At 42.1% G+C, this 27,316-nt stretch overlaps 1 protein-coding gene across 8 annotated transcripts in view; it reads left to right on the top strand.

Annotated features, from left to right (window-relative positions):
• Positions 1–27,316, top strand: part of dlg3 (discs, large homolog 3 (Drosophila)) — a 75,713-nt gene that overhangs the window by 38,729 nt on the left and 9,668 nt on the right. For 3 of the 8 annotated variants that reach the window (XM_044039762.1, XM_044039764.1, XM_044039761.1), the window contains 10 exons: positions 5,814–5,867; positions 6,314–6,364; positions 7,455–7,579; positions 8,060–8,229; positions 8,919–9,055; positions 10,008–10,152; positions 10,880–11,042; positions 17,700–17,856; positions 18,490–18,592; positions 26,190–26,304. In XM_044039762.1, coding sequence (XP_043895697.1) covers positions 5,814–5,867; positions 6,314–6,364; positions 7,455–7,579; positions 8,060–8,229; positions 8,919–9,055; positions 10,008–10,152; positions 10,880–11,042; positions 17,700–17,856; positions 18,490–18,592; positions 26,190–26,304 — 1,220 coding nt within the window. Of the gene's footprint in view, positions 1–5,813; positions 5,868–6,313; positions 6,365–7,454; positions 7,580–8,059; positions 8,230–8,918; positions 9,056–10,007; positions 10,153–10,879; positions 11,043–17,699; positions 17,857–18,489; positions 18,593–19,972; positions 20,390–24,979; positions 25,328–26,189; positions 26,305–27,316 lie in introns of those variants that run through there. The other 5 variants (XM_044039765.1, XM_044039763.1, XM_044039766.1 and 2 more) reach the window with 4 other exon arrangements.

Genomic DNA, 27,316 nt, shown 5'->3' on the forward strand with positions numbered 1-27,316 from the left:
AACAATATTAATCAGTGAGTGTGTTCCGTTTCCTTTAGACAAAGCCAAGTTAGCTGTTAGCCCCTGCTTCCACGTGTTATGCTAAGCTATGTTAGCATGTCATGCCAAGCTAAGTTTGCCAGATCAAATGCTGGCTTCGTATTTATTACAATGATATAAAAGTAACGTTGGTCCTGCTCTCACTCCTGACTCTGTACTGGAGAGCAAATATAGTTGCTATTAAACATGCTCACTGAATTAGAGGCCTATAGTATGTGTAGTAAACTCCAGCTAACATATCAGTGTAAGTAGTGGGAAAGTGCAATCATTTCTGGTTCAAAGGTAACAACCTTCACCCAGAAAAACATAATATATGTTGAATTTATTTGTTAAATTGTGGGTTTTGTTTATTTTTCCCCTTTGGATTTGGGGGTTAGGCAAATTGGACACTCTAATTTGACTGTGAGTGTGAGAGTGACCCTCGTGTGGAGGATAAAGCAGTAGAAGATGAATGAATGAATGTTCCTCCCACCGGACACTGTTGAAGAGAGTAAATAAGTCTATTTCCCAGATTGTGATCATGTGTTGTTTCAGCTGTGCGTTTGTTCAGGTGTCATATGCAGTGCTAAAGGCGCTCAGTCACGTCCAGCCCATGGCCAGGCATATGCAAGCACAGAGCTGCATTAACTGCAGTGAGAGCCTGGAGAGGTGAAGCAGGGGGAGGTGGCCAAGCAGTAGAGCTGACCAATACTGTATGAGTACTGGTTACTATGGGAACACATTGATTATTTAACAATTTGGATGAAGCCTGTGCCTTGCACTTGCCAAGGTTCAGTGGGAGTCTTTGTAGCATTACTGTCGTGGGGGTCTGCAGCCAAGTGAGTGCTGTGCGGTGTAACGCCAAATGGACACGATGCACGTCTACTGTGACGCTGAGAGACAGATACACAGTCTCGACTGACAGAAGAGCAAGATGATAGATGGAAGAATAAGAAGCCATTATGAACAGATGGGTGAATAAGACGAGGGAGTAAGAGAAAGAAAGGACTGTAGCGAGTGAGTTTTCATCACTCCTGGTGGTCAGCGGGGACTTCTAATGATCTCACGCTGGGGAGGCAGTCTGGACTCATTGTCATTGTTTGTCCAGGAGCTTTTTGTGTCCAGTGTGCTCAGTTGCTTCCAATTCTCTGTATGTGGCCCATATAGCACCAAAGCTCCTGCAATCTGCATTGCAGGTGAGCAAAAGTAGAGAATAACAGTTGTCTGTGGAGACGCTCTTTAATGACCAATAAAGGAAAGTCAAGGTAATATCGTAACTTAATTAAGATTTTTATTTTCTTGTCATATCTGTCAGTCCCACGCATGTACACATCACAGAGCCACGTTTAGCCCACGACCGCAGTCAAACATTAACATGTAATAATCTATAAATGCCAGGTTGTACCGTGAAATTGTGCTTAGGGTAGAACTGGATCAGCTGGCATGCAGTGTGATTGGCTCTCAACCAAATGTAAATACCAACCATAAAGTGTGAGCACATCATTAAAAAAATCCACCCGTCAAGCTGAAAGGTCACCTTACATGCTGCCACCCCAACACACACACACACACACACACACACACACACACACACACACACACACAGTAGTAATTACTGATCAAATACTTTGTAGTGTCTGTGACCTGGATTGTACCATTATTGTTGACCAATTCTGAATCACTTGCATGTTATTTAACCACATAAAGGCTTAATTAAAAGCACAATAATGCTTATTACCAGGTGTAAATATTAAGGCCTGCAGACTGGATGATGACCAGAATATCCAGATAGTTAATCTAGAAAGACCACATTGTATAAAGTCCTGGTTGTGGTCACCTGTTATGGGTTTCTCTCAGTAGTCATTACATTACATTACATGTCATTTGGCAGACGCTTTTATCCAAAGCGACTTACAATGGAGGAGGAGTCGAACTCGGGATCATTGCGACCCTGAGGTCTTTCGCAAACAGGGTACCGGTCTTGACCACTGAGCCACTCCACCCCCAGTCTCTCAGAATTCTGCACACCAAATATGGCTGACGTATGATATTCATTTTTATTCGGCCAGTATGTTTTGTCCGATTTTTTTTTTCCCCTCTGTCTGATAAAATATAAAATGTTAATAATAAAAAAACAGTTTTACTTAAATAAACATTAATTGAACAACACTTATGGCCTATCTATCACTATTGTGCAATTCTGGATGAAGACACTCTGCAGTATTTATCAAATGATCGGTGGATGGTGAGGGATGTTGATCTGAAATTGTGTTTTTTACTGAGTTGACTTGGTCCTTTCAGTATATAGATGCATAATAGTCAAGTTATGAAACTCTTTTGGCCCAAGTCTACATCTGTGGCACATACTAACCACATTTTACTGCATGTACCTGAGCCCCCAGACTCACATTCACCTGCTGTTACTCACTGACAAGACAACACCATCCTCTCCTGGATTGACATCAATCTATAAGTGACTGGAGTTTGTCTTCATTGCACAGCTTGCCTGTGATCCTCAAACCTGTCTCCCATGGTAGGACAATAGTGGCGTGTCCTCTGCTCGTCCTCTGTGGGCCCATTATAACTCACACACACACTCTACCTCCCGTGTCTGTCATAAAACTTCAGCAGTCGCCAGATCTCGTTGTCTTTAATCAGCTGTCTTCTTTTCTCCGACGTTAAATGTGTTACCGCAGGGGCTAAAAGAGTTTAACACACATGTGTTGAGATTAATAATGCTGAGATTATTGTCCATTACTCCTTTTTTGTTTGCTAATAATGTGAGTTTCAGATAGAGGGGATTAGGCATGAAACCCAGGCCTGGGATAATACTGCTTTCTGTTGATTGGTGGATTTATTGTGTTTCACCTGGACCTCAACTCATTAGACATCATTGGTCCTCTATGATACTTAAAATGAGCACTACAGGTATTATATGGTAACAGGTGTTTTTATGTTGGTCTCAGTAGTTGATTCAGTAGCTTTGTCTGTCACCGAGGGATAATAGTAGCCAGTGTATTCCCCGGCATTGCCCTCGGGCTGTGTTTTTCAACTCTTCTCACTGTGTGAGCTTTGGTATCAGGATCACAATTGACAGTCACTTACATGGTTGCTGTGGACTCCAGGGTACAGATGCTTATTTCACGATCAAAACCCTCTAACTTGTGTTTTGTACTTGTGTTTTTGGCATGTAAGATGAAGGGGGTGAAGAAGAAGAAGAAAAAAAAAAAGGCAGTAATGAGAACTGTGCAAACATAAGCACAGACGTGAGCATCTGTTAGTCCATATGCAGATTACAATGAAGGTCTGGTTTGTGCTGACTGTGGGATGTGGGCTTTCCAGCCTCAGCTGTCCAGAGTCATAGCAGAGGTCAGGACAGATCTATGGGCCTGGTTTATCTGGAGCTCACTCAATAACAAATGTGAAGAAATGAAATGCTCAATCGGTCAGATATTTTGAATTGTAAGTTTCAAATTCACTCTCGTGGATGCAGACCAATTGCAGCTTTGCACTTTTGAACTGAAAACTTAAATACTTCTCAAGGAGTATGTTCATTGTTCCTCAGGTTAAAGTAATTTGTATGATTGTGTTTTATATCGAGCCCACTTTTCCACACATGATAAACCATCATGACCCAATTCACAATTCAAATTGTGATAATAATATACAATTTATATTTGCTATTTTTACTGCCAACAACCTAAAATTATTTTTGAATAGGTAAACCAGCCATAAGATGTTGTGAATGTTTGAAATAAGCTTCAACATCATTTTATGCATGTCACTAAAAATCACTAAAATAAAAGTCTGGAAAAGAAAATGTGCATTTGGCAACCACCAAAAAAAATAATCTCCCATCTGTGTCTCTTCAAATGACTGGCATAGACTTGCTTCGTAGTTTAGTTAATTTCTCGTTGAATATATCCTGTGACATATGTTATACTGGGATATAATATCTATCGGTACATGTGAATACTTTTGCAATTCAACAAACTGTTCATGGAAAGGTTGATGTCATATCATCATTAATTGAAAATTAAAGGAATTTGCTGCACTGTATTATAACCATCGTTTTATTTGTTCTCAGTACAATATTCAGGACATTTGCACAAACTTCATAATTCAGCATAAAAGTGCACCTACCTTGATGGAGGTTTTTTTTTTATTTTATTGTTCAGCTTCAGATATAATATCTGCGTGCCAATGAGCACATGAATCTCGAGGAATATGATATTTTAAAAGGAAAAACATAGTAGAAGAATCTCGTTTTATTAAGTTGGGACACTGACATAATTAAACCTGCATGAGACAGAGGTGAGAGGATGAGATTGGGTGAGTGGAGAGGAGGTTAGGGGGGGAAGGATGGACAGTGTGTGATTCCCCCCGCCCCCCCAGTGTTGGACCTCAGGAAGTGTAAGGTCCCAGAGCCGCACTGTAAGCATCTCCTCAGCCACACTGCTCAGTCGGATCAATGCAAAAGCAGACAGCCGGTGTGCTTTACTATGGGACCGTCAAACTGCTCCTAAATCAACCCCCCTTTCTTTCTCCTCCTTCACTCTCCACTTGCACAACCTTCCCTCTGGACTCACCTCGTCGTTTCTCTGCAGGCCTGAAATGGGGAGAGAAACACCAGGTGGCACAATAGAGCTGAAATGTTGTGAACTGTGATCCTGCGTTCATCTGGGTTGTAAAGGCTGGTACTGATGCTATACAGTACATCAGTGCTGCTGACAACAGTGAATACTGAAAACGAAGAAGAAGCAGTGTCGAGAATGCATTTAGACTGCTCGTATAAAGTCAAAGAAATCCATATCAATTTTTTTTAAAAACTACAGGTTTGCCACCTTTATATATTGTTATTATATAAATAGTTTTTTATTTCAAACACATGTGCAACATTTACAACGACAACACGTAGGCAGAAGTATAAACTTACATGTACCTACCCTGCTCCCATCACACACAACTCAATTTATACACCACTTTTTCCCATCACCAAAGTTTCTCAATACAATACAAGAATATGTCATCCTTATCTAAAATTAATATTTTGTATGTTCTTTGAAAATGTTTTTACTCGGCTTTAAATCATCTACAGTTAGACTGTTTCATCATTTAACCCCAGAGATTGGAACACACTTGTCCTGGCACACTGCATTTTTAAATTTAATTTCTCTTCTTAAATCTTAAGAAGAAGAATCTTAAGCCTTTATTTTATTTGGAAGTAAATTATTTCTTGCTTTGAATAATTATTTGCGCTGTTTGTATTTTTAAGAAGAGTTCATTTGCGTGGTCTCTATATCCTGTGGTATTTATTAATCTTTTAAAAAATTTATTTTTATTTTGGTTATTTAATTTGTTGGTGAATAATGCTATTAAACATCAAATAGAATACATTTGGTATAAATCAGATTCCACATTCTGAATGTGATGCTTCTCTCGTGTTTTTTTGGTGTGTGAAGAGAAAGTGAAAAGGATAAACACGAGCTGCGTTTGTTTTATGTGGAGACTGCAGACGTCTGGCCGAGGCTGTTAATAAGGAGTGGTCTCTCTCTGCCACAGTCCTCATTCTCAGTCCTCACACCTTTTCCAACAAACACCATCCGCCGCCGTTCCTGTCTCCGCGGCCTCGGCCCCAAGGAGACTCACTCACTCACTCACTCACTCACTCACTCACTGACTGTTACTGTGGCGTGTGTTCACTTTGCTCCCAAGTGGCGGTGTGTGTACCACATTACATCTGTGTGCTGCCAGCCACACACACTGAGATAATGTGTATCTCTTCGTATTCACAGGCCAACCCTCCCCCCATCATCGTCAACGCAGACTCACTAGATGCAGGGCCTTATGTAAGTATCTGCTCTCTCTCTCTCTACATGTGTGTATGTATATATATATATATGTATATATATATATATATATATATATATATATATATATGTATACAGTACATTCACACTCCCTCTGTGTCTGTCCATGAGCATGTGTATGTGCCTCCTCCTGGTAGCAACATTGTGTTTACCATGTGGACCAACATCCATTATCCTGTTGACCCTGCCTGTTGGTAGGGAATGCGTCTTCTGCGGGCGTCACGTTTCGTTTCTCAGTGTATATGCATTTGAGGAAGTAATTCACGGTGACATTGCTTCATAGTTAGTAAAAACAATGTGGCGAGAATGCATCTCTGCAGTCAGTATCTGCACATGACGTACTTGACACTGACTTTAGGTTTACAACATGAAAACTGCCGTTGAACAATATAACTAACCACTATGTCTTGTTTTTCTTTCGGCAGGTAAATGGCAGTGATGGGATGTATAAATATGAAGAGATCATTTTAGAGAGGGTAAGCATCACCGTTTGCTCATCACATGGTTTTTTTTCACTGTCTACTTAATGCATGATGAATGGATCTGTCGCCACTAGGTGGTGGTAAGCGACGCACAGAGAAGCATCCTTAAGACCATGAAAAATATAAATCTGTGTAATTATACATCATATTATGTGAGAGAAGTTATTTCTGTTTCATCACCGCAGTAAGACACGAGACGTATGCGAGATAGTTTGAGCTCAGAATTAGACCAGTGAGGTGCAAGTTTTTTGCATAATCCTGATGCACATGTCATCTGCAGGCGCCAGCAATGTAAAGTGCTCTCCTGTTCAATTGTTCAGCAGGCACCACTAACACTTGTCAGCTGTGTTTAAGCTGGTTGTGGCAGAGCTTTAAGTTTCTGCTCTCATTATTCCACCCACATATGGATGCACCTGCAGACCCAGGATAGATGCGCCGTATCTCTCGGCCCTTACAATCTAAGTGGTGTTTCTGCATGCAGAGGGCTTAAATAAACTATGCAAAGTCACACTTTAAAAGGTCTGTGGGTGTGTAACATTTGGTGGTAAGGCCCAGCGTTGTCCCCTCGGCTCCAGAGCTGCACACTGGGAGGCCTCAGCCTCCCTCTGTCCTAAATTGGTGCGACTGTCGCTCATTAATTATAGAAAATAATAAAGTGAAGTCTTTTCTCAGCCGTCTTGTTTGCTGCCCGTCTTGGCGGCTACAGCTGTCACATGCAGCTGTGAGCCTGGACCCTCTGGATCCAAATGGATCCTCTTCCGTTTCAGGACCAGGGGACAACAAGAAGTGATAAGAGTGAGAGACAAAATAAATGAGGCTTCTCAACTCAGCTTTTCCTTAGACCATAAATCCACCTTTCTGCTCAACACTGAAGCCTCTTTTAGTTAATGGAATAAGTATGACATTTTAAATGAAGTGCCGTCTTCTAATGGAATACATGGCATTGTCTTTTGTCATACACACACACACATTCCTCTTAGATAGCATTACCCTTAAGAATAATATTGTACTGACTTTGAGTCCACATTTAAGTGCATCATTGATTTGTTCCCTACTGAAAATGCCACTCATGACCTGTGTACAGGGGAACTCTGGCCTGGGCTTTAGCATTGCTGGAGGAATAGACAATCCCCACATTCCTGATGATCCGGGGATCTTCATCACAAAGATCATCCCGGGAGGAGCAGCTGCTATGGATGGAAGACTGGGGTAAGTTCCTCTCCTCGTCGTGTTTTCCCAACTCAAACTCAAAATCAGAATCCCCGTCCCTTCAAAGCCTTTTAAATGCACATGAATGTAAAGGAAGCAGTTGCTGTGTTTTCTAATGTTGGTCTAATGTGGTTGTCCAGTTATGCACATGATGCTGCTAACTGGCTCTGTCTTGGCCAAGTTTCACATATAAAAGAGATTGTGACTGCCTAGTAAAATAAAGGTTAACCTCATCCTCACCTCATTCTTTCCATCAACTCTTTCTGAGCCCCTCTGCATCCTCGGTCTCTTATTTCCTTTCTTCTCTTCTTTATAGCTCACTACCACCATGTCCCATCAGGCCGGGGCTGTGTGGGAGGCTGGGTTTCTGCAGCCCTCTGCCCCCTGGCTCTATGTGTTTCCGCAAAGTTATGATTCACTGGAAAACCAAATCCTAAAACATGCATTGTTTATTAAATGAATGTTTTTTTCCCTCCGCAGGGTTAACGACTGTGTGCTGCGCGTGAATGATGTGAATGTATCTGAAGTGGTTCACAGTCGGGCAGTGGAGGCCCTGAAAGAGGCGGGGCCGGTGGTGCGGCTGCTGGTTCGACGGAGGCAGGCGCCACCCGAGACGATTCTGGAAGTCAACCTGCTTAAAGGGCCTAAAGGTCAGAGATGCACCGCACACATGTGCCCCATTACCACGGTCAGAAAACGTAATCCTGGGTTTCAATGTTTTTTTTATTCCTTAGCGGGAATGTGTTTAATCTGCATTCACTCCTCGGTCAAGTGATTCTGCAGAGTATGTGGGTTTTTATTGGCTTTGGCTTCAACTGGCATGAGCGGGAATGCAAGACACAGATGAGAAACGCAAATTTCTCCGTCTGCTTCATTTCTAGCAGCAAAGACGTGCGTTTAGCATAGCAGTTAGCCACTGTCACGGAGCTTCAGTGTTTCCGGTGCATTTGTGATGTCACATTTCATGCACAGTTGATGCATGAGGAAACTGGCAGTAGTGTGTTCCATTCCCAAATGTCCTTTTTGTAGCAGGTTCACCTGGGTTAAAAAGACAAAAAATCCTGTGTATACTTGTTCATTTTAGTGTTTATTCCTGTGCATTATTTTTGGAGAAGAATCCAACACTCTGAGATGTGTGTAAGGTTAAGACACATTTGCCTAACATTCACAGGATACATTTGGAAAAAAATACTTTTAACACAAAACTTAAAGTAAATAAGTAGGGAACATTTCAGCATCGTGGAGGCAGAGCCAGACACAGGATATAAAATGTATATTACCAGAGGCCATTCTATACGCACATGTATTGATTACCTGACTGTGTGTATTATTCAACCAGGGCTGGGATTCAGCATTGCTGGAGGGATTGGGAATCAGCATATCCCAGGAGACAACAGCATCTATATTACCAAGATCATAGAGGGAGGAGCTGCACAAAAAGATGGACGGCTGCAAACTGGAGATCGCCTGCTCGCTGTATGAACCTTCTTCTAATTTAGTAGTGATTACAAGCACCCATTGCTGTAGCTGGGCAGGTCCAGTATGTGATGATTAAGTACACTGCATTATCTGGTTGGTTGTCGTTTGACATGTAGCCCACATCAGTATTTATGAATCTGTCCCATGGTGTGGGACATAAAAAGGCCCATCAACTGGATATGAAGGTGGAAAACATTGCATTTGTACAAGCTGCTGTATGTCAAACAGGAAAATTCACTCATTTCTTTCTGGAAAAACCTGCAAATAATTCATACTGAATTAACTCTTACTGTTAAAATTGATCCCAAAACAAAGCCACTTCTTAACTCTGTATACAGTATTTTAATATACATTTCAGGGAAGTGTATTTATTTTGTTGTAAATCTACATCTGTGTACATCTGTGAGCCCTCGAGCTACATCTTTCAACTTGCTGTACATACAGTATCAATATTTACTTTTCACTGCACCGAAATCTGCTGTCAAATGTTAGTCTCGTAACATAGACAAATCAAACTGTTACTCAAATACAAATCTGTCAAGCAAACATGTTTGTTGTTAGAAATACAGCAGCTTTACCATGGGAAATGTTTTCAACCTCCATTTTGCGCACTGTACTTGTCCCTGTCATTGACTGTGCTGTGAGCATGTTGACTCAGTGCAGCCAAAACTGCTCAAATATGGGGTGCTCAAAAAATGTGATGGACAGCATATTTCCAGGAATAGTCCTAACAGACAAACTGTACCCACTGCATTTGACCTATTGATCTGTGCTGCGAAACACACCGCCCTTTTTGCTCAAAAGCAAAAAAAACCAAAAAAAAAAAACCTCTGAGTTATGATTCATTATTGTGTTGGCTGGTGTGCTGGATGGTGTTGATGCATGATGTTGTCACGGTGCTGCAAAGACACGACGGGTTCACGTGCGATCACAGTGATTTCGCCTTCAGGTGAACAACATTGTGCTGCAGGACGTGCGTCATGAGGAGGCGGTGGCTGCGCTGAAGAACACCTCTGATATGGTTTACCTCAAGGTGGCCAAGCCAGGCCCTGTGCATCTCAACGACATGTACGCCCCACCAGACTACTCCAGCAGTACGTATCTACCTCATCCTGCTCTCACGTTGCCGTCCTCATGGAGCAGCTGCTCTTACACCGTCTCCGTCATATATCACATTTTTTTTTTACATTCACAAATACTTGTACGTGGGTAGCAGCCCAAAAAAAAAGAAAGCAGGTTACTTATGTAAAATGTTTAATTTAAAGAAAGGGCGGTTTGTACAGTATGTCGTGCTCCGCAAGTCTTTTTTAACTTTTATCAGAGATATTTCAGTTGGCCTGCTTCACTTGTTGTGTTGGATCTCTTTTCTCATCCTAAAACTGCAATGCCCAGACTCCCACATAGTGAATGTAGTGACTGCTTACACACACACACACACACAACCTTCCCACAGAAACAAGAAGCGCAGTTTTCTGCCTCCCACTGAGTGTGGTCGGTTTCTCACATCCCACCTGCTCATGAGAGCCCACGATCTTGAGCTGCAGCATCTCACATTTCCACAGAACAGAATTGAGGGCTTGTTGTATATTGCGGTCGGGTTTAAAGCCCTTAATATAGATTTAACCCTGCTCTTTACTGTGCAACCTGTAGTCAAATGATATGCATGAAAAATACGTGTTTATCCTGCTCAGCTGCATGAATATGTATTTAATGGAACTAGTTTTCAGTCTGAATTGATTTATTATTTGGTGAAGATGTCCATCTTATACAGCCACTCCTTTTTGCACCTGTGTTTTAATCATTTTTTCTTTCCCCCTACTGGTCTGGCCCTCCCTCCAGCCTTCCCCACCTCGGTAGATAACCACGTCTGCCACAACTATGTGGGGCCAATGGAGCCCAAGCCAGTGTACCCGCCACCCCAGGTTACCCCGTCCAGGTACTCGCCAGTTCCTCGCCATATGCTCGGGGAGGAAGACTTCACAAGGTAGGTTACAGACGCGCGTCTCCATAATGATTCTCTTCCAATCTGTGTAGAGCAAAATGAGATGAGATCAGTTTGTTGTGGTATTTGCTGTTGTAGTTGCAGAAACGTGGTTGTGGGGCTAAATTTGTTTTTAAAACCTTTACATTTGCACAACTATTATTGTTTCCAGTTCCTCCATGTTGTTGTTTTGCAGGCATTGTCATGGTTCCTTTGATGATATGTGCACATTTGTATTTGGTGGACAGTCTGGACAGTCTGTAGTGGCTTTTTTTTGGTACTTGTTACGACTGAGCCTTTACCTTTGACCTCGAGCACAAGTTGAATTTATCGAGGCTTGACTGTAGTGACTTATTAGGCCCTGGGTGATGTCAACCCACAGCTCTGGGGGAGGAGGCTGGATTCTCCCTATGTGTGACCACATGCAGGCGCGTACACATCTCTGTGTGTTTTTGGAGTGAATGTGTTAATGGGGCGAGTGTTATTTGTGTGGCGGTCTTGTAATGTCCTTGTCCAAGCTGTCTACATGACTACATGTATGTGCATTTGTTGCATCTTTTTGTTGGTCTGTGTGCTTTGTTTGTGTCCTGCACTTGTTCCGTTCACTGTGATTCCTGTACCCCACAGCAGGGCTGAACCTATATACAGTGTCATCCACAAACCAGGGGACAGCAGGTTGCCCCAGGCCTTCTACAGAGGCTTCTGCCCTTCCCCTGCTCCTTTGTGCCAAGGTCCACTCCCCTTCTCTAGCAGGTACTAACCTAGTCCCTCACGCCTTGCTTAGCTAACATTCCTCTCTATAGGACAGCATTTTGATCTGGCATCATACAGCAGTAGGACCGGAGAGGGATGGAGGCCACCTGCCTCATCGGTAGTTTCTTGTATCACGTTTGTGAACAAAACCTATAAAAAGAAATAGATGGAAAGGTATTTATAACGATAGAGCCTTCTTTTTAAAGCTGTGTTTTCCTTTTGCTTGTTGAATCTGCTTCACTGTCTGTATGTGTGCATGTATATGTTCCCCTCTTCATGTCTACTTTATCTGTATGTGGCTGCTTTTTTTTGTTGTTGCTTTCTTTGTGAAATCCAGTGTTCAATGCCTGTGCAGCTACGACTACGTCCTCTCCCAGGACTTCACATGAGATGTGTTGAAAAACTGTAAAAACAACAGCAAAATAACTGCAGAGCACAAACTAGGGAAACAAAATACAAACACCTCTACTACCACTTCTGCTTTTCCTGTTTTAATAAATGTCCTTCCCCTAGTCGTTATTTGCCCATTCACTTTCTGCTGATCTACTCTCATCTCTAAATCTCAAACAATAGTGCCCCGTTCATCACAGTTTAAAATGGAGTCGTACCTGCTCTTCACAAACACTTCTCCACAGGAGAGAAGCTGAAAGGGCTTAACGCTCCCACAAGCTGCTCAATTCCATCTGTCAGGATGCTCTGATAAAACTGAGCCTCAATCTTGGGCCAAGTTACTTTCGCTGGTGATTATGCTGAAGATGACAATAATAATACTACAGTACATATTTACAGCAGTGTGGCAGTGCTTGTCTTTTTTTTATTTTTGCGGTTTGATGCAGCAAAATGTGCAAAAGGCCTCTGGTTAGTTATTTACTCCAAACCTTGTCCTTTGTGCAGTACCTCATGAATAAATGCACTTAATTGTCCAGTGTCAACCATTGCTTATATGTGTTTGTGTTACTGTGTAGCATACAGCATAGGGCATGCATGGATGTGTGTGTGTTTTTGTATTTTGTTTTGTTATATGGCTTTTTTGCGGGTCAAGACCTGGTTTTAGTTTGTGGTTAGGGTAAAGCTAGGCACTTAGTTGTGATGTTTAAGGTTAAGTTAAGTGGTTAGGGAATGCATAATGTCTATGAGGTGTCCTCACTATGAATATGATAGCATAAACGTGTGTGTGTGTGTTTGTGTGTGCCTGCAGTGTCCTGTGAATGACAGCTATGCAAACCTGTGTGTGTGTGAAACAAAGAGAGGAGGAGGACAGATTCCGATCTTCCTGTTTTAACTTAAGGCACGTTGTGGTGTTTCAAACAATGGACTGGAAAGGAGTGATGCAAGGGTTTATGGGAGCCACACATCACAAATATTCTGTTTTGCAGCTTTGAAATATTCCGCCTGCTGCTCTGTGTATGTAAATATAAACATGGAGCCTCGCTGTTACCATAAATGTAATGGTGAGTAAGAGCCTGATCCGGTGCTGGCCACCAGACCAGGAGCAGCAGACAGTCCTGCAGCTGTCATGATTCATCTGCATGCTGGGGAAACCAGGCCAGGCGCTCAGGTCTTACCCCTCTCATCGTACCCATGTTGCCAGCACCAATCACACATACTTTACACAGACATTACAGCTGTGATGGAGAACATGCAGAACATGATGGAGTATTATGAACTATTATGATGTTATGTTATGTTATGTTATGCAAACCATTTCCCAATATGTATTACATTTTAAAATTGCCATAGAACGTAGAACAATGCAAAATATAATAATAATTGAATTGCAGTTTTTGCGATCTGCTAATTGCGTTGTTTCAAATTGTCGGTGTTAATTTGAAAACAATTGCCTTACATCAGACTGCTCATAAACAGTTCAGGTGACATTAGCACACTGCGGCCATGCAGCATGCACCTGTGGGTCTGCGTGTCATGTCCGCTGGAGAGTAAGAAAGCGATAGGCATGGATTTTGGACATCGGGTCAAACGACTTGATCCCAGTCGCGGCAGATGAACATCCAGCTCAGTGAGAGTGACAGGCAGGTAGAAGGCAGCACAACTCCCCTCAGCTCCAGCAGCTTCCCCATTGGCTCTGATCGGGAGGTGGTTATTTTCGATGGCTTCTATAGTAAGCACAGGCTTCCACAGAGGCGAAGCAGCCTGGTTGTGAGGAGTGAGTCAGAGCTTGTATCACCCTCTGCCCATCTGCACATCCCCCTCAGTGTTGTCATCACTGACACCCTCCTTCCCCCATTTTTTCATTCTGATATTGCCCCCTTTCCGGGAATGTAGTATGTCAGTCCTGTGCGTAGCTGCCTTGAATCCGTGTGTGTGTTCAGATAAGACGTATGCCATTAAATGTGAATGTTTAGTGTAAACACTGCATTGCATTGACAGTAGGCACAACCAATAAACAAGCAGCTCTCCTCTGATGGACATGGTTGTAGTTGTTTTATATATATATACGTATATATATGTATATGCTTCTAGTTGGGCTGCTTTGTTCTCATACAGCTTGTGTAAATACAGGAGCTGGAGCGCTGCAACTGTAGCAGGTGAGTTAATCAGTAACTTAATTTGTCGCACCCACAAACATTAAACCTGTCACTAGGCAACGCAAGAACTCAGTCATCACTAACAAGAACCATTTGACCTTTAGTCAGCGTTTTTAATAGCCGTAAAAGCACAAAGGGGAGTTTAAAATAAATGTAATCTCAGCAGATTGAGCTTAGTGCTTATTTTAGGTGTTAATCATTCAGTTCTTTATCGTTATTTTTAGTCACTGCGAGGGGCATGAAATGTCTTGAACTGTCTGTCACCTTGGCGGTGAATACATTTGCCTTTTGTTCTATCAGAGAAAGAATACAAGAGGCAAGTATGGAAAATCTATGGCTGGAATTTTAAGATGTGAAAAAAGCAGAGCAGCACTTTAATTTTATCTGTAGCTATACAGAGGCTCTGATCTCATCCATTCAGGGAAAGGGAGTGATGATAATGTGCTGCTAGGAGGAGTGTCTGTCTGTGGAAAATGGCGTCCATCTGCACTGTCCACCATTAATCAGCTAAGCAGAGCCAATTACTGGGCTGATTCCAGGCCAGCGTGACCCGCTGAACTCTGTAGCCCAGATTTCCACTCACTGCTTTAGGATTGAGCTGCAAGCGGCTCAACCTCAACTCTGAAACAGACTGGGAAAATATAGAAGTGGGAGGGCTGGTGGGTTTGAATTAGAGAAAAGTGATGCAGGGGAAATGGCAGGGCAGAGAGAAAGGGTTTTTACTGCTCTATTGCTCCTTACATTCCTGGCATGGATGAAAAGAAACAAGGGGGTAGGAGAGGGGAGGTTAGGGTTTGAGATAGGGAGGGCAGGACTTCATCGCTGCATTTATAAGAGCAGTGAATTCACTCTGAATGTCCCCGGCGATACACATTATTTGGACAACCGGGGCGTGCAGAAACACATTTGTGTGCTGCGTCTTTGGAAAGCAAACACAATGAAACAAAAAGACTGTGTTATTTAAGTTTTCCATAATATTCTTCGTAATAATTTCACCTAAGTCGAAATCGAGCTCATCCAACCACATCACACTACGGAGGCTTCATATCAAAGGTCTCAAAGTTGTTAAATCAGCTCATACAAATTACAGTCACAGACATTGGCAAGGAGCCACGAGGAATTTGTCTGCCTAGTCTCCAGAGGGCCCGGCTAACAGACAGGAATGCTGTTTGTGCCGTACATGAAGGGGGGCTGGACCCAGAGTAGCATCAGAGCTGATGAGGGAACAGCACAGTGTGAAAGGAGACCAAAGTTGGATACACACCAACCATATCCTGAATCGTTTGATATAATGCAGTCCATGTTGTTCCGGATTTGAGTGGAGGATGATTTTGGCTTCTTCTGGTTGAAAGGAGTGATGATGATTTGCCTGGAAGCGGTCGGTGAAGTGTTAAGTCCTGGCTTCCAGGTGATGATTGGAGAGCGCAAGCGTTTATGACAGACCATGGAGGAGCTGGCTCCCATCACAGCACACAAGGATGAGATAAGAAGCATCAGGCCCCACAGGAGCTTCTAAAATTATAGCTCCTCTCCCTCAGGGGAAAGCCAGATAGGCACAAGGGGTTGTGGACAAACAGCTAAGGTGAGCTATGTGCCACAGCCACCATGTTCACAGTCAACATCTCATCTTCCATGCCATTGGTGAGGAGCCTGCCTGAACACACAGTTAGGAAATGCACTTTCAGCAGCAAACACCGGATCCTGATCCTAAGGTAACCATGGAGATCTGTGTGCCCTGTTGAGTTGAGAGGAAAAGCTCGAGATGGAAAGCAAAGTTATTTTAAGCCTCACTTGTTTGAAATCAGTTGTTGATGCTTTTCTTTGTTTGTTAAAAATCTTAAACAATGCAAAGGTTTTAAACCTTGTCAGTAGAGTTGTGATGAAAATGTCCCTGATTATGCTTTGTACAAACATTAGGATACTTGGAAGTAATCATGCAGGCTCAGAGTCACTACACTACTCGGGATGCATTTTATGTCGTGGTCTAACAAATAACTCCATGTCAGTTAATTACAAGCGGTCAGGTTAAACTTGGAGTTGACATTTTTTTTTTATTATTCAGGATTTTCCATTTGCTGCTCATCTCTTTTAATGGAGTCATCAGTGCTTTTTCCACTCAGTGTTGGGTATGATTCTTTAAGTGTGGAATGCTGCCTCAGCTGCCATCATAGGGGAAATGGTCTTAAGTGCATGTTAGAGCTCAGACTTCAGGGATCGAGTCAGACTTGTTCCTGTAGACCACAGGCTGAGAGCTGCAATAGAAAACCACTAATAGGAACCGTGGTGTGTTTTCTGTTAACAAAAGAATCTATGTGTTTTAACTGTGCATTTCATGTGTGTGCGCATGCCTTCGCCTTCTCACATGAATGTGCCTATGTGTGTACTTGTGTATGAAGTATGTGTGTGTGTGTGTGTCTGTGTGGCGTCCCTACGGTGTGTGTGTATTTGCACTTGTATGAAGTGCCATGGTCTCACAGGGTTTGTGCTGGACCATAGCAGCCGCTTGGCTTCTCCAGCATCTTCAAACTGTAGCAGTCTGAACAGCCTGCTGGAGGATGAGTCATAGTGGCTCCAGCTAAAGCTTCAGTGACTCTGTTGAGCAGGAGGTAGCTCATTGTTTTCTGCTTACATTCATTTGAGTGGGTGTTTAAGTGTGTACATGTGTATAAGTTTCTTTGAGATTGCGATGCATAAGCAGAAAATGCCGCAGTCAATGGATTACCAGCATTTGGATCCAGACGTGTGGCTGCTTGTTCCATTGCTGACAAAGTAATGAGTTTCACAGTGCTTTTTTAAGAGGGGTAACAAAGTCATTCACATTATCTTTATTAGCAATATGATTAGGACATGATTGTTCTGTGGCTAATCATTGTTTCTACTGGTGAATAATGTCCTGTTGATTGATTAGCTGTGTTGCAATTCAGGCCTTGTTTTATTATTATCCATCTTGAGCTAATTAAACCTGGCACAACTTTTAGAACAGGCGTTCTCACACTGGCATGATGAGACAGAAATAGTCATGGAACACAGTCAAAGAAATCGAATGTGTAATGATAATAACAAGTTGGCCTAACATTACATTGAATATTCATTTTGTGATTTACATGTGGAGTTTTAATTGTGAAAAGAAAAAGAATTTAGTAATGATAGTTCAACAGACTGTTCCTGTTGATGTGTCTTCTGCAGGCCTGCGTGTAGCTGCCTATACTTGTATATCATGGGATCATACGCAGTGTAAACCAATGGAAGATGGCTATGATTACTGTAACAGCCTCTGATTTCTGTTTGTGCTCTTTCCATGTCACTTATACACGTATCTGCTCTGCCCTTCACCCTGTCACACTGTCACTCTGTTTGGCAGGGAGCCGAGGAAAGTGTTGCTGCACAAAGGCTCCACAGGCCTGGGCTTCAACATCGTCGGCGGGGAGGATGGCGAAGGCATCTTTGTCTCCTTCATCCTGGCAGGAGGGCCGGCTGACCTGAGTGGCGAGCTGAGGAGGGGTGACCGGATTCTCTCGGTCAGTATCTCAACTGCAGGTTTTACCCTCATCGACAGTGTTCCTGGAAAATCTTCGCTCCTGCTGTCAGAATAATGACAACAGCCTTAAGATGATTTTTGTGTATAGAGAGACAGCAAACATCTGTGCAGCCGAAATGTCCTTGAGCAAGCTATTAAAGTCATAACAACTCAGGGGGAGCATAGCAGCTACATGCCAGACATTTGAATTTTGTAAATCAATGACACATCTAATAAACTGCACATTTCAATCTTCTTGAATTGCGTTCCATAACTTTTAAGCTTTTTAGAATCTGGTGTGGCCCAAAATACAATATATACTAGTTTTATTTCAGTGCATCTCATAAATAAGTACATTAATACACGTTTTATGAAAAGCAATATTACCCAGAGGATAAAATAAGACTTGTCAATGAATGACATTAGCAGACCTATCTTAAACTCCTATTGTAATCTACTTGTAATTAATGATAGGTTGTCATGTGATGACATGTTGTCTCCACAGGCTAGAATGAACCATCCAGACTTCGATCCATCTCGCTGGATTTGCTTCTTCTACAGATCTAAGAATGACAACTGACACATCTTTTGGACCATCTCTGAAAATGTTGTTTGTCTCTCTGTTTTGTTACAGGTGAATGGCGTGAACCTAAGGAATGCCACACATGAACAGGCAGCTGCTGCACTGAAGAGAGCAGGACAGACTGTCACCATCATTGCCCAGTACAGACCTGAAGGTATGGCCCTTTGGTCCCATTTTAATACAAGATGATAAATGTCTCTCGAGGGCGGATACTTCCTGCTGATGGATACTTACTGTATATGCCAAAGTAGACCTTAAACTCAGGGGAAGATTAACCATGAAATATAATTAGCTTAATGCTATTTACAGGTCTTGCACAGACTCACATTTTGGGATGCACTGCTCTCCTGCTGTCCTGAGATCCTCTCACATGTGTCTCATATGCGACAGATGACCCAAGACGATCTCTCTATCTCTGAAACACCCATATTGACACCTGTTTTATTTTGTGTATTGACCTTTTTTTGGGCTTCTTTGCAGTTTAGGAAGTTTTTGTCAGTGCTGCACCAGTGGAAAGATAACATAAGATAATTCTTTATTAGTCGCACAACAGGGAAATTTGCAAAAGCACCTGTGTGTAGCGTAGGTGTAGTGGAAGAGCCAATGGGAGTGTCTCAAATCACGTGATCTATATCATGCTGAAATGTTATTATGTGGTATTGGTAAATAATGATAGAAAACCCTGCTTACAGTACTTTTAATTCACACTTGATTAGGGGCTGTTTTTTGTTTTGAATATTCTATTGTTATTCTAAAGCAGAATAATATGTTTTTAAATTAAAACTGAATAGTGTGGATGTAACAAAGTAAAGTACAGATGTGTGAATTTTGTACAGTACAGTAACGCATTATTTGTTACATTTACTACACTGGTGGGTGTGAGTATTAGAAAGGAGAAAGATAAGTGGTGAAAAGTCAGAACTAGGATTTATTTTTTTCAGGCAGATGTTGAAGTGAACCTGAAACTAAAAACTGAAAATGAATGTTTGTTTTAATGGAGCTTTTCATACACAGTTGATAGTGGTGTCATGGCTGATAATGACCAATCAGGAAGTGAATGCAGGTATAACTGCATTATTAAACCAGATTGCTGTTTTTGCCCATCCATACTAAAGCCTTTGGAGTTTTGAAATGAAGTGTGGACAACAGGCACATCTGGAGCAGATTTGTGGGTTTTTAAATGAAAATGGGTTAGAATTAATGTAGCTTTAATTCATGAACAGCAAATGTACAGCTATTGCCTTCAGTTTGGTGGTGTTTTGTGGTTGCAAAGGGGTTTGTTCTGCTTCGATGTTGGGACCCCCAGGATCCTTAATGCCTGGGCAGTCAGTAAACTCTTTTGAAACGCCCCAGATCCACACTTAGTTATTCTTATTCTATGTTGCACTGAAACTGATCCACCTGTGGCGGAGGATGCGTGACAGTCTCTCGTTGCAAAAAAAAACAAAAAAAAAAACGAGGGCAGAGCTGCTGATTGGCTGGTATGAGGAAGTAATCGGGTTCGGGGGCGGGGCTTATGTTCCCAGGCAGCAGTGTGGAGCTGACTGTAAGCCTGGGTTTAAGGCGGGCAAACGAGCCGCTGTTGTCTTCTCCTGTTCAAACTCTCTGTCCCCGGTCTGAGGACACTAAACACGGACAGAGATGGAAAGAGGTCACTGAGTGCGAGCTGTACCTCCATTACGACGACATTTTTATTTCTATCATTATTGATTTTTTTTAAAGTTTTCAAAGTGAAGGTGGATCACGAAAAACTTGTGTCAGTGTCTCACCAGCCTGTGTGGATGGGGGATGGGCTCGAGTACAACAGCAGCAGAGCAGAAGCCGCATGAACTTCCTAATGGCTGGGTGAAGAAACTACCGGCTGCGACAGCGAAACACTAATCGCAGTTTGATTTATTGAGGTGAGGCGAGCACGGGAGGCTGTTATTGCGTTACAACCGCCGCGAAATACGTGAGTACGTCAGTAGAAACGGTTCGTTTTGACTTGAATTGTGCCGCGGCAGTTGGCTGCTCCTGTTAGCTGTAACCTTTAGTTGTACTCAGGTAGTTGCAGTGTGAAACCCGTGCCTTCCTCTCGGGGGATAAGGCTAAAAACCATTCATTAAACCCAGTGTAACTGGAAATACACGTTCAGAAGAAGGCTCTATTTCACTGAACCAGCCTTGAATGTAATGTCAAATTGCCATGGCAGACATGTGATAGCCTCACCCCTAGTCTAGTTAACACTGTGGTACACTGCAGCCACTACCTGGAATCACATTAGTGTGGTTTTATATCACTGTTTTTTAATGTCTCCCCAATGTAATACTTTGTGAACTTGGCGAAGAAACCTGTAATTGCTTCTTCTTCACACAGTTAACAACTGCTGTACTGTTCTTATGTAACCTAAACCTTAAAGGTGGGGACACAGAGGTGTGGTCAAACAGGTGTGTGTCAGCACAGTGTTGGTGGTTTAGATAGTGACCTCACTGGTGAACGTCAGTGGATTTCCATCGGCCTGTCTTTAAGCACGTTTTTAAATTGGACATTGAAAATCTTTAAGATTTTTGCACTTGAGGGAAGTTAAAAAGTTGGCACATTAATAAAAAGGTGAATGCAATAGAAATAAAGGATGACTTTTCAACATCACCTGACTGAAACTTAGCTCCTCTAGGGGAAATGGACAGGTATGGTTAAATGAGGCACTCACAACAACCTTGAATTTGTGGAGGAAGTACATTTTTCTACCACCCTGTTGGAAATTATTATCATTATCATCATAATTATTATTATTATTATTGTTAGAAGAAGGCAAAATGTTTTTACAATCATAGACAGGAAGTGGCAACACAACGCCTTTTGATCTGGCTTGATGCTCTTATCTCGGTGAACTTACAGAATTCTCCGGCCACCAGTTGTTTGTCATTGCTAGCTAAAGCATGGTGTGCTTGTTATGGTTGTGTATGTCCTACTCTAATTTTTAAACATTCCACATGTCACAACTTTGACATTCATTCTGTAATAATGCTGTAACAACAAAGAGAAGGCTGATTTCTCAGGTTAGACTATGACAGGAGTGTGTAGGGGCATCAATTGTGGTGTGCTGTCACACATGAATCTTTTCACTTAATAAGATTTGAGCCTTAAATGTTCAATAACAAGTCAAGGTCATTGAAAGGATCACTGAAGACCAGCTGGCATGCAGCTAAGCTAAAGGAGGACGCAGGCTAAGATTACAACTGACAATATTGTAGTGTAGGTTTTCCTTCTGCTACAAAATGCTGCTCACAATGCTTCATTCTTGTCTATGTGAGTCCATGTTGTTGAGCATGCCAGGCCATTCAGGCAGCATGTTGAATAATGATTAATTTAGTTGAAGGAAACCTTTGTTTTCCACATGAAATCATACATTTCAGCTCTGCACCCTCTTTGTAACTCAGTGAAGGACACTTATCTGTTTGTGTACAATGCTTAACTACTCTAAACACACAAGTTGAGTACTGGCAAATGATTGACTTCCTGCGTCCCCACTGATGACCTGAGATCTGCATCTGCCCACAGTTAATCTGCTGACGTCCTAAAGTAGTGAGCGTCATGTCACGTGTTTGAGCTTGGGTCATGAAGAAACACCAGTGAGCTGCCCAAGAACAGCTCAGGTGCAGGTAGAATGCTAGTAAATGTCAGGCAAAATGCCTGGGCAGCAGTCTCAGTGGCCTGGGCCTAACATTCTAAGACCTTTGAGGGAAGGCCAGCACTGAAGACTACTAAAGGCCACAACGGAGCTTGTTCTAGCATCACCAAGTCTCATATTTCCATGTCCTGTGAGAAGACACGCAGACTGGCCTGCCCCACTATCAAGGAGTGTAAATTACACCAAAATCTTTGCATGTAGGAAATGGGAGGAGGGCTGTAGAGGAAATGTTAACACTACTCACCTCTCATCAAGCTCCCACTGGTGCATTACAGCGGTTTGCACAATGATTTAGCCAGCATCTTTATTTTCCTGCTGCAGTTTTTTAGTGGGGTCTTTGTGTGTGTCTGTGTGTGTTAACTGGCTCTACTATTCCTGACAGCGGAACACAACGCTCACATTTCATGTACATGCCTGCTGTGTTGCATAACTGGATCAAAAGAGGAGCGACTGTCCCTCAAAATAAAAATGCTCTATGACTAATGAGGACACGCAGTGGGAGTGAGATATAGAATAGTCCCAGTTTCTATTAGCCATCTTCCTCCTGTGGGTCACTCCTAAAAATATAGGCTCACTTTGTGTATTAAAGCAATGTAACTTGCCACAGGTGGTGATAATTCTGTGTGGACGATTAAGCAGTTTCATGTACAGCGAAACAGAACCTATCAATAATTTGACTGGACTGTGACTATAGTCTATTCCTCGTGATGCCAGGCTTCTCAAAGTAGAACTGATGCTGCATCAAGAAAGCCAAAGTCTGTTTGAAATTCTTCATAATTAGTAATCTACTGCTTTTCGTGTCTTACGTGATCTACTGTTTTCAGTACATTTGACCCTGTTTTCCCTTATTTCAGTAGTTTACTTGTCATTGTACCTACTCACCATAGTTGTAGAGGAAATGGAAAGGAACTACTCTCACTTTTACAAGTCAGTGAATTGTACCATCAAAATGCCTGAAGCTGCTTTTTAAGGCGAAATATTTGCACAACTTTGCTTTGAAGATTTAATTGTTGATTTCCTAGCAGTTGTGATATGATAGATTAATTGATGTTCACTCAATGGCTGCAAAGAGTTGAAGTGGTTTACATTATATTGATCAATATTGCACCCATGATCAGCTAGATATGGTCAAGTCGAAACAGATGAGTTCAGATTTGCACCCTGCTTATCCATCGGGGATGGTGTTTTCACTTAAATTTCTGCCATTTGTTAAAGAAAGACATGCTGAGTGGGCGCAGAACAAAACTTTTGAGTGAAGGGAATATTTATTTGTTTTGCGTGTCATTCTAATGTTATGACTCAAATTGTTTCTTTTATTTCTGAGTCAGATGTCAAATTGAACATTTCTTATGAGTTAAAACTTTTTATCATGGATTGACAGATATATAAAAAGAGATTAATCCAGAGATAACCGGACATACGATGATCAGCAGCTTAACTCGAGGCCATAAGGCTGCCCTGTAATCCTTCATTTGTTATTGATTAATGTGCTATGGCAGAATCCATAAAGGAAAATAACAATTTAAATACTTATTGTCGGTGATCTGTGGACTAAATACTACTGTTGTGATTGCGACCAAGATTTCTGATCATACAGTCTGTATTTATTTCCCCCACAGTCCAGAAACATCTGCAAAATATCGGTCTCTATTATGCATGTGCTCAATGTTCAGATAGAGCGGATGGATGTTTCAAAACTGTAAATGTTTAATCTCCTCTTGACACTGGTTTTCATGCATTGTAATGTGTGTGGTTTTTTTAGTATTAGGTATTGTTAATTTTCTGTGAAATGGGGCTCAAAACATAAATACATGAGACAAAGTCACTGGAAACTGGGAGCATCTTGTTTTAAAGGGAGCATGCAGATTGGTCAGTGGTTTTGAAATAATTGAATACATCTGTATTTTATATCATAATCTATTTTAAGATTGGGGCAGCCTGTGGCCAAGTGGAAAGGGAACTTGACTTGTAACCAGAAGGTCGCCGGTTCAAATCCCCACCTGGCCAAAAAGGGCTGGGGTACCCCTGAGCAAGGTACCCATCCCCCCCAATGCTCCCCGGGTGCCACTCAGTGTGGCAGCCCACTGCTCCTAATTCTAGGATGGGTCAAAATGCAGAGGAATACTTTCCCTAAGGGGATTAATAAAAAAAACTAACTAACTTAACACATCTAGGGCCTGGATTTGTGCTATGTTCACAAACCAACAGAACACGTTATGTAACACATTTCTGTTGTGGGATTTCTGTCGGCACCACTGATTTTAGACCAAGTTTTTGTTATTTTAAAGCACAAGGACTCTGCTTTGTACATTTCCGAATTGAGATGAAAGTTCACAATTCAGATTTGTGAGCATTAATGTGTGTTAAGTAGTATTCATGTGTAATGTAAGTGCTTGTAATGCAGACATTCTTGTATTTTAATGTTGACATTGCTCACAAGGTGCAGCAGTAATTTGCAGTTTTGCTTTTGATTTCCCCTCCAATTAACCACAGAGGTTTTACGTTGGTTTGTAGTTCTCATCCTGCTCCTCTTGAATGTCCACAGACTATGTTTGGATGTTAGGAATGTGAACAAGAAAAGCATTGAGCTCTACCACCTGTGTTACTCAGGCCGCTATCACCGGCACAGCTCTCAGCCAGTCCTTCAGGTTGGTGGTATTGTGAAGCAGGGCATTATGATTGCTTTCTCTCTTTAGTGACTCTTTGTCTTGTCTCTCGGCCCCTCCCCTGCCAAGATGTGCTTCTTTCTCTTGTCTCTCCTGTGCCTGTGAGAGCCAGGTGGACTAGCCTGAATCGCTGTTTCCACAACTGCTGTCTCTGTTTTAGGAGTGCTAGAACATCGCTCTTGGTTGCACACAGTGAGGCGGTGTCTGGTTACCTCACCTTGCAGCGTCATTCTGTTGTGTTGTTAACCCTTTGAGCTGAGACTGGGGTGGAGAGCTGTCAGACTAGACCTGGGGAGGAATCAGCGTTTGCTTTGAATCCCCCCTAGGATTCGACCAGCAGCTGGGGGGGTTAGGAGTTCAGCCATTCAAAGCTTGTTTTTGCACCTGCCCGATGTTTTCTAGTAGCTTGGATTAACCTGTTCTGAATTATTTTGTGAAGACACGGCTGTTTGTTTTTCAAGGCTACTTGTACGCCTGTTCAACAGAATCTGGACTTTGATCTCTTGTTCACATTACAGGACGAGTTGTGAGCCATAGATGACTAAACTGTAAGGTAGGAGTCAACCGCTACAGGCTCGGCTAGTGAAGGAGATAAGTGGGAAAAGGAATGATTTCCCAACATTCCTAGGCTAAATATTATTAAGAGATAGATACGTTATCTATTTAGTAAAACTATTTGTTTAGTTTTGTATATAGCTAATTCACAAGAATTAGTAGTGTAAAAACACAACAATGTATTTTTTTTGTGTGTTGTATTTGTGTGAGTTGCCCAGCCTACTTGTTTTCCTAGCTGCATATGCCCTTCTGTTTATCTTACTGTGTGCCGTGCGGTGTGGTGGCCCAGCTTGTTCCTGCAGCCCAGGCACTGAGCACAATGCACACAGCAGACTAATGAGAGCATTCTTAATGAGGAGGTCCAGGTAGATTCATACATCATCCCTGTGCTAGTCAGCAGCAACTGAATTTACACACCTATGACAAATGGCCGTGTATCTGAAATTGTTGGAGGCCTTCCCTTTTTTTTAACCACACTAAAGAGCCCACATTGAACTTAATTAATCTGTATAATTAATTACCTGACATGAGACATTACTGGATGTGTAAGGCAGATCTGTGATAAACCATCTGTTTCTGGGGTCATTAATCAGCCTAAGGATTCACTGAACCTTTTCCCCATTCACTTGATCTCACTGCAGTGCAATCTAAGAGACAGAGATTGTTAACATTGTTTCAGTGAAATAAGATAGCTCTGCTCTGTTTTTTTTATTTTTTATTTTATTTTATCACACTAACCCTTGGTCCCTCAACATGAAAGCACAAAACGTGTGTCCTTGCTCCTGTGTCTTCTGTATTCTCAAGGAGCTATTTTTGGGAGCGCTGTGTTGACCAAAGTTTGTTTGTTTCATTCCTTGCAGAATATAGTCGATTTGAGTCCAAGATCCACGACCTGAGGGAGCAGATGATGAACAGCAGCATGAGCTCAGGATCAGGCTCCCTGCGTACCAGTGAGAAACGCTCTCTCTATGTCAGGTAAAGCTGGAACACATACACACGTTGAACCATGCTTGCAATCACTACATCTAATTCTAAGATCTATAGTCAGAAGAAACACTGTTCTTCATAAGACCTGCATGTGGGGGGTTAATAAGGCCAGGGCCACACTGGAGGTGTGTGCGCACACACACACATCCATAATTTGCTTCTAATTTGCTGCTGAATGCAACTTAACACCAGGGCTGTTAAATTTGAAACTGTGGAACCATTGGACCTGCACATGTAAAATTAAGTGGATTCAAGGAAACGAAACGCTAAAGAGCTTTTACTTTGAAAGGGTTTGAGGATGTGTCATGTCTGTGACACTCTTGACAGATATAGACTTTGCATGTGTGATGAGTGCTAATTTTCACTGTCTATTTTGCTGTGAAAGTATGGCTTGTTCTTAAAAAATAGGTGAGAGGTCTGTTCTCAAAAAGAAGTGTTCAGCTCACCTCTGTAAGACACACCTGAGACACTTGTCTCTAAGCTGTCATCATAGGTGCCAATGTCTAAAAGCAAGTGATATCAAATGTAGCTGTGCCGTCAAAGACTACATAATTGTCACTGTAGCTCAAATTGTACAATAAAAACATATTCTGTTTGTTGGATAATGTTTAATTCAGGGCTGTTGGTTGATACTGTTTTTCACTATCAATAAACTGGTGGACAGGCATTCCCTGTTGTTGTTGCCTTCATCCCACTGAGCCCACTCTCTGTAATGTAGATTGACAGGAGAGCTTGTTGAAGCGACCTTTCTTATAACACTTTGGGCCTGCTGCCAGACTGGATGCGGAGCTCATTTGGGAATTAAAACAGGTGGCATCTTTCTTTTCACATAGATGCGGACACACGGGGGTCAAGATGGAAAAAGGGACATTGTGATGTAACTCCATAGTCCAGGTGCTTTTACATCTTTCTGCTGAAGCACTAATGTTCTTCACTTAACCTAAGCCTAATAGCTACATTAGTAGATTGATTTAGAGTTCAATAACAGTAGATCATACTC

The sequence above is a fragment of the Solea senegalensis genome, linkage group LG12 (assembly GCF_019176455.1).
Source record: "Solea senegalensis isolate Sse05_10M linkage group LG12, IFAPA_SoseM_1, whole genome shotgun sequence".
Lineage (NCBI taxonomy): Eukaryota > Metazoa > Chordata > Actinopteri > Pleuronectiformes > Soleidae > Solea > Solea senegalensis.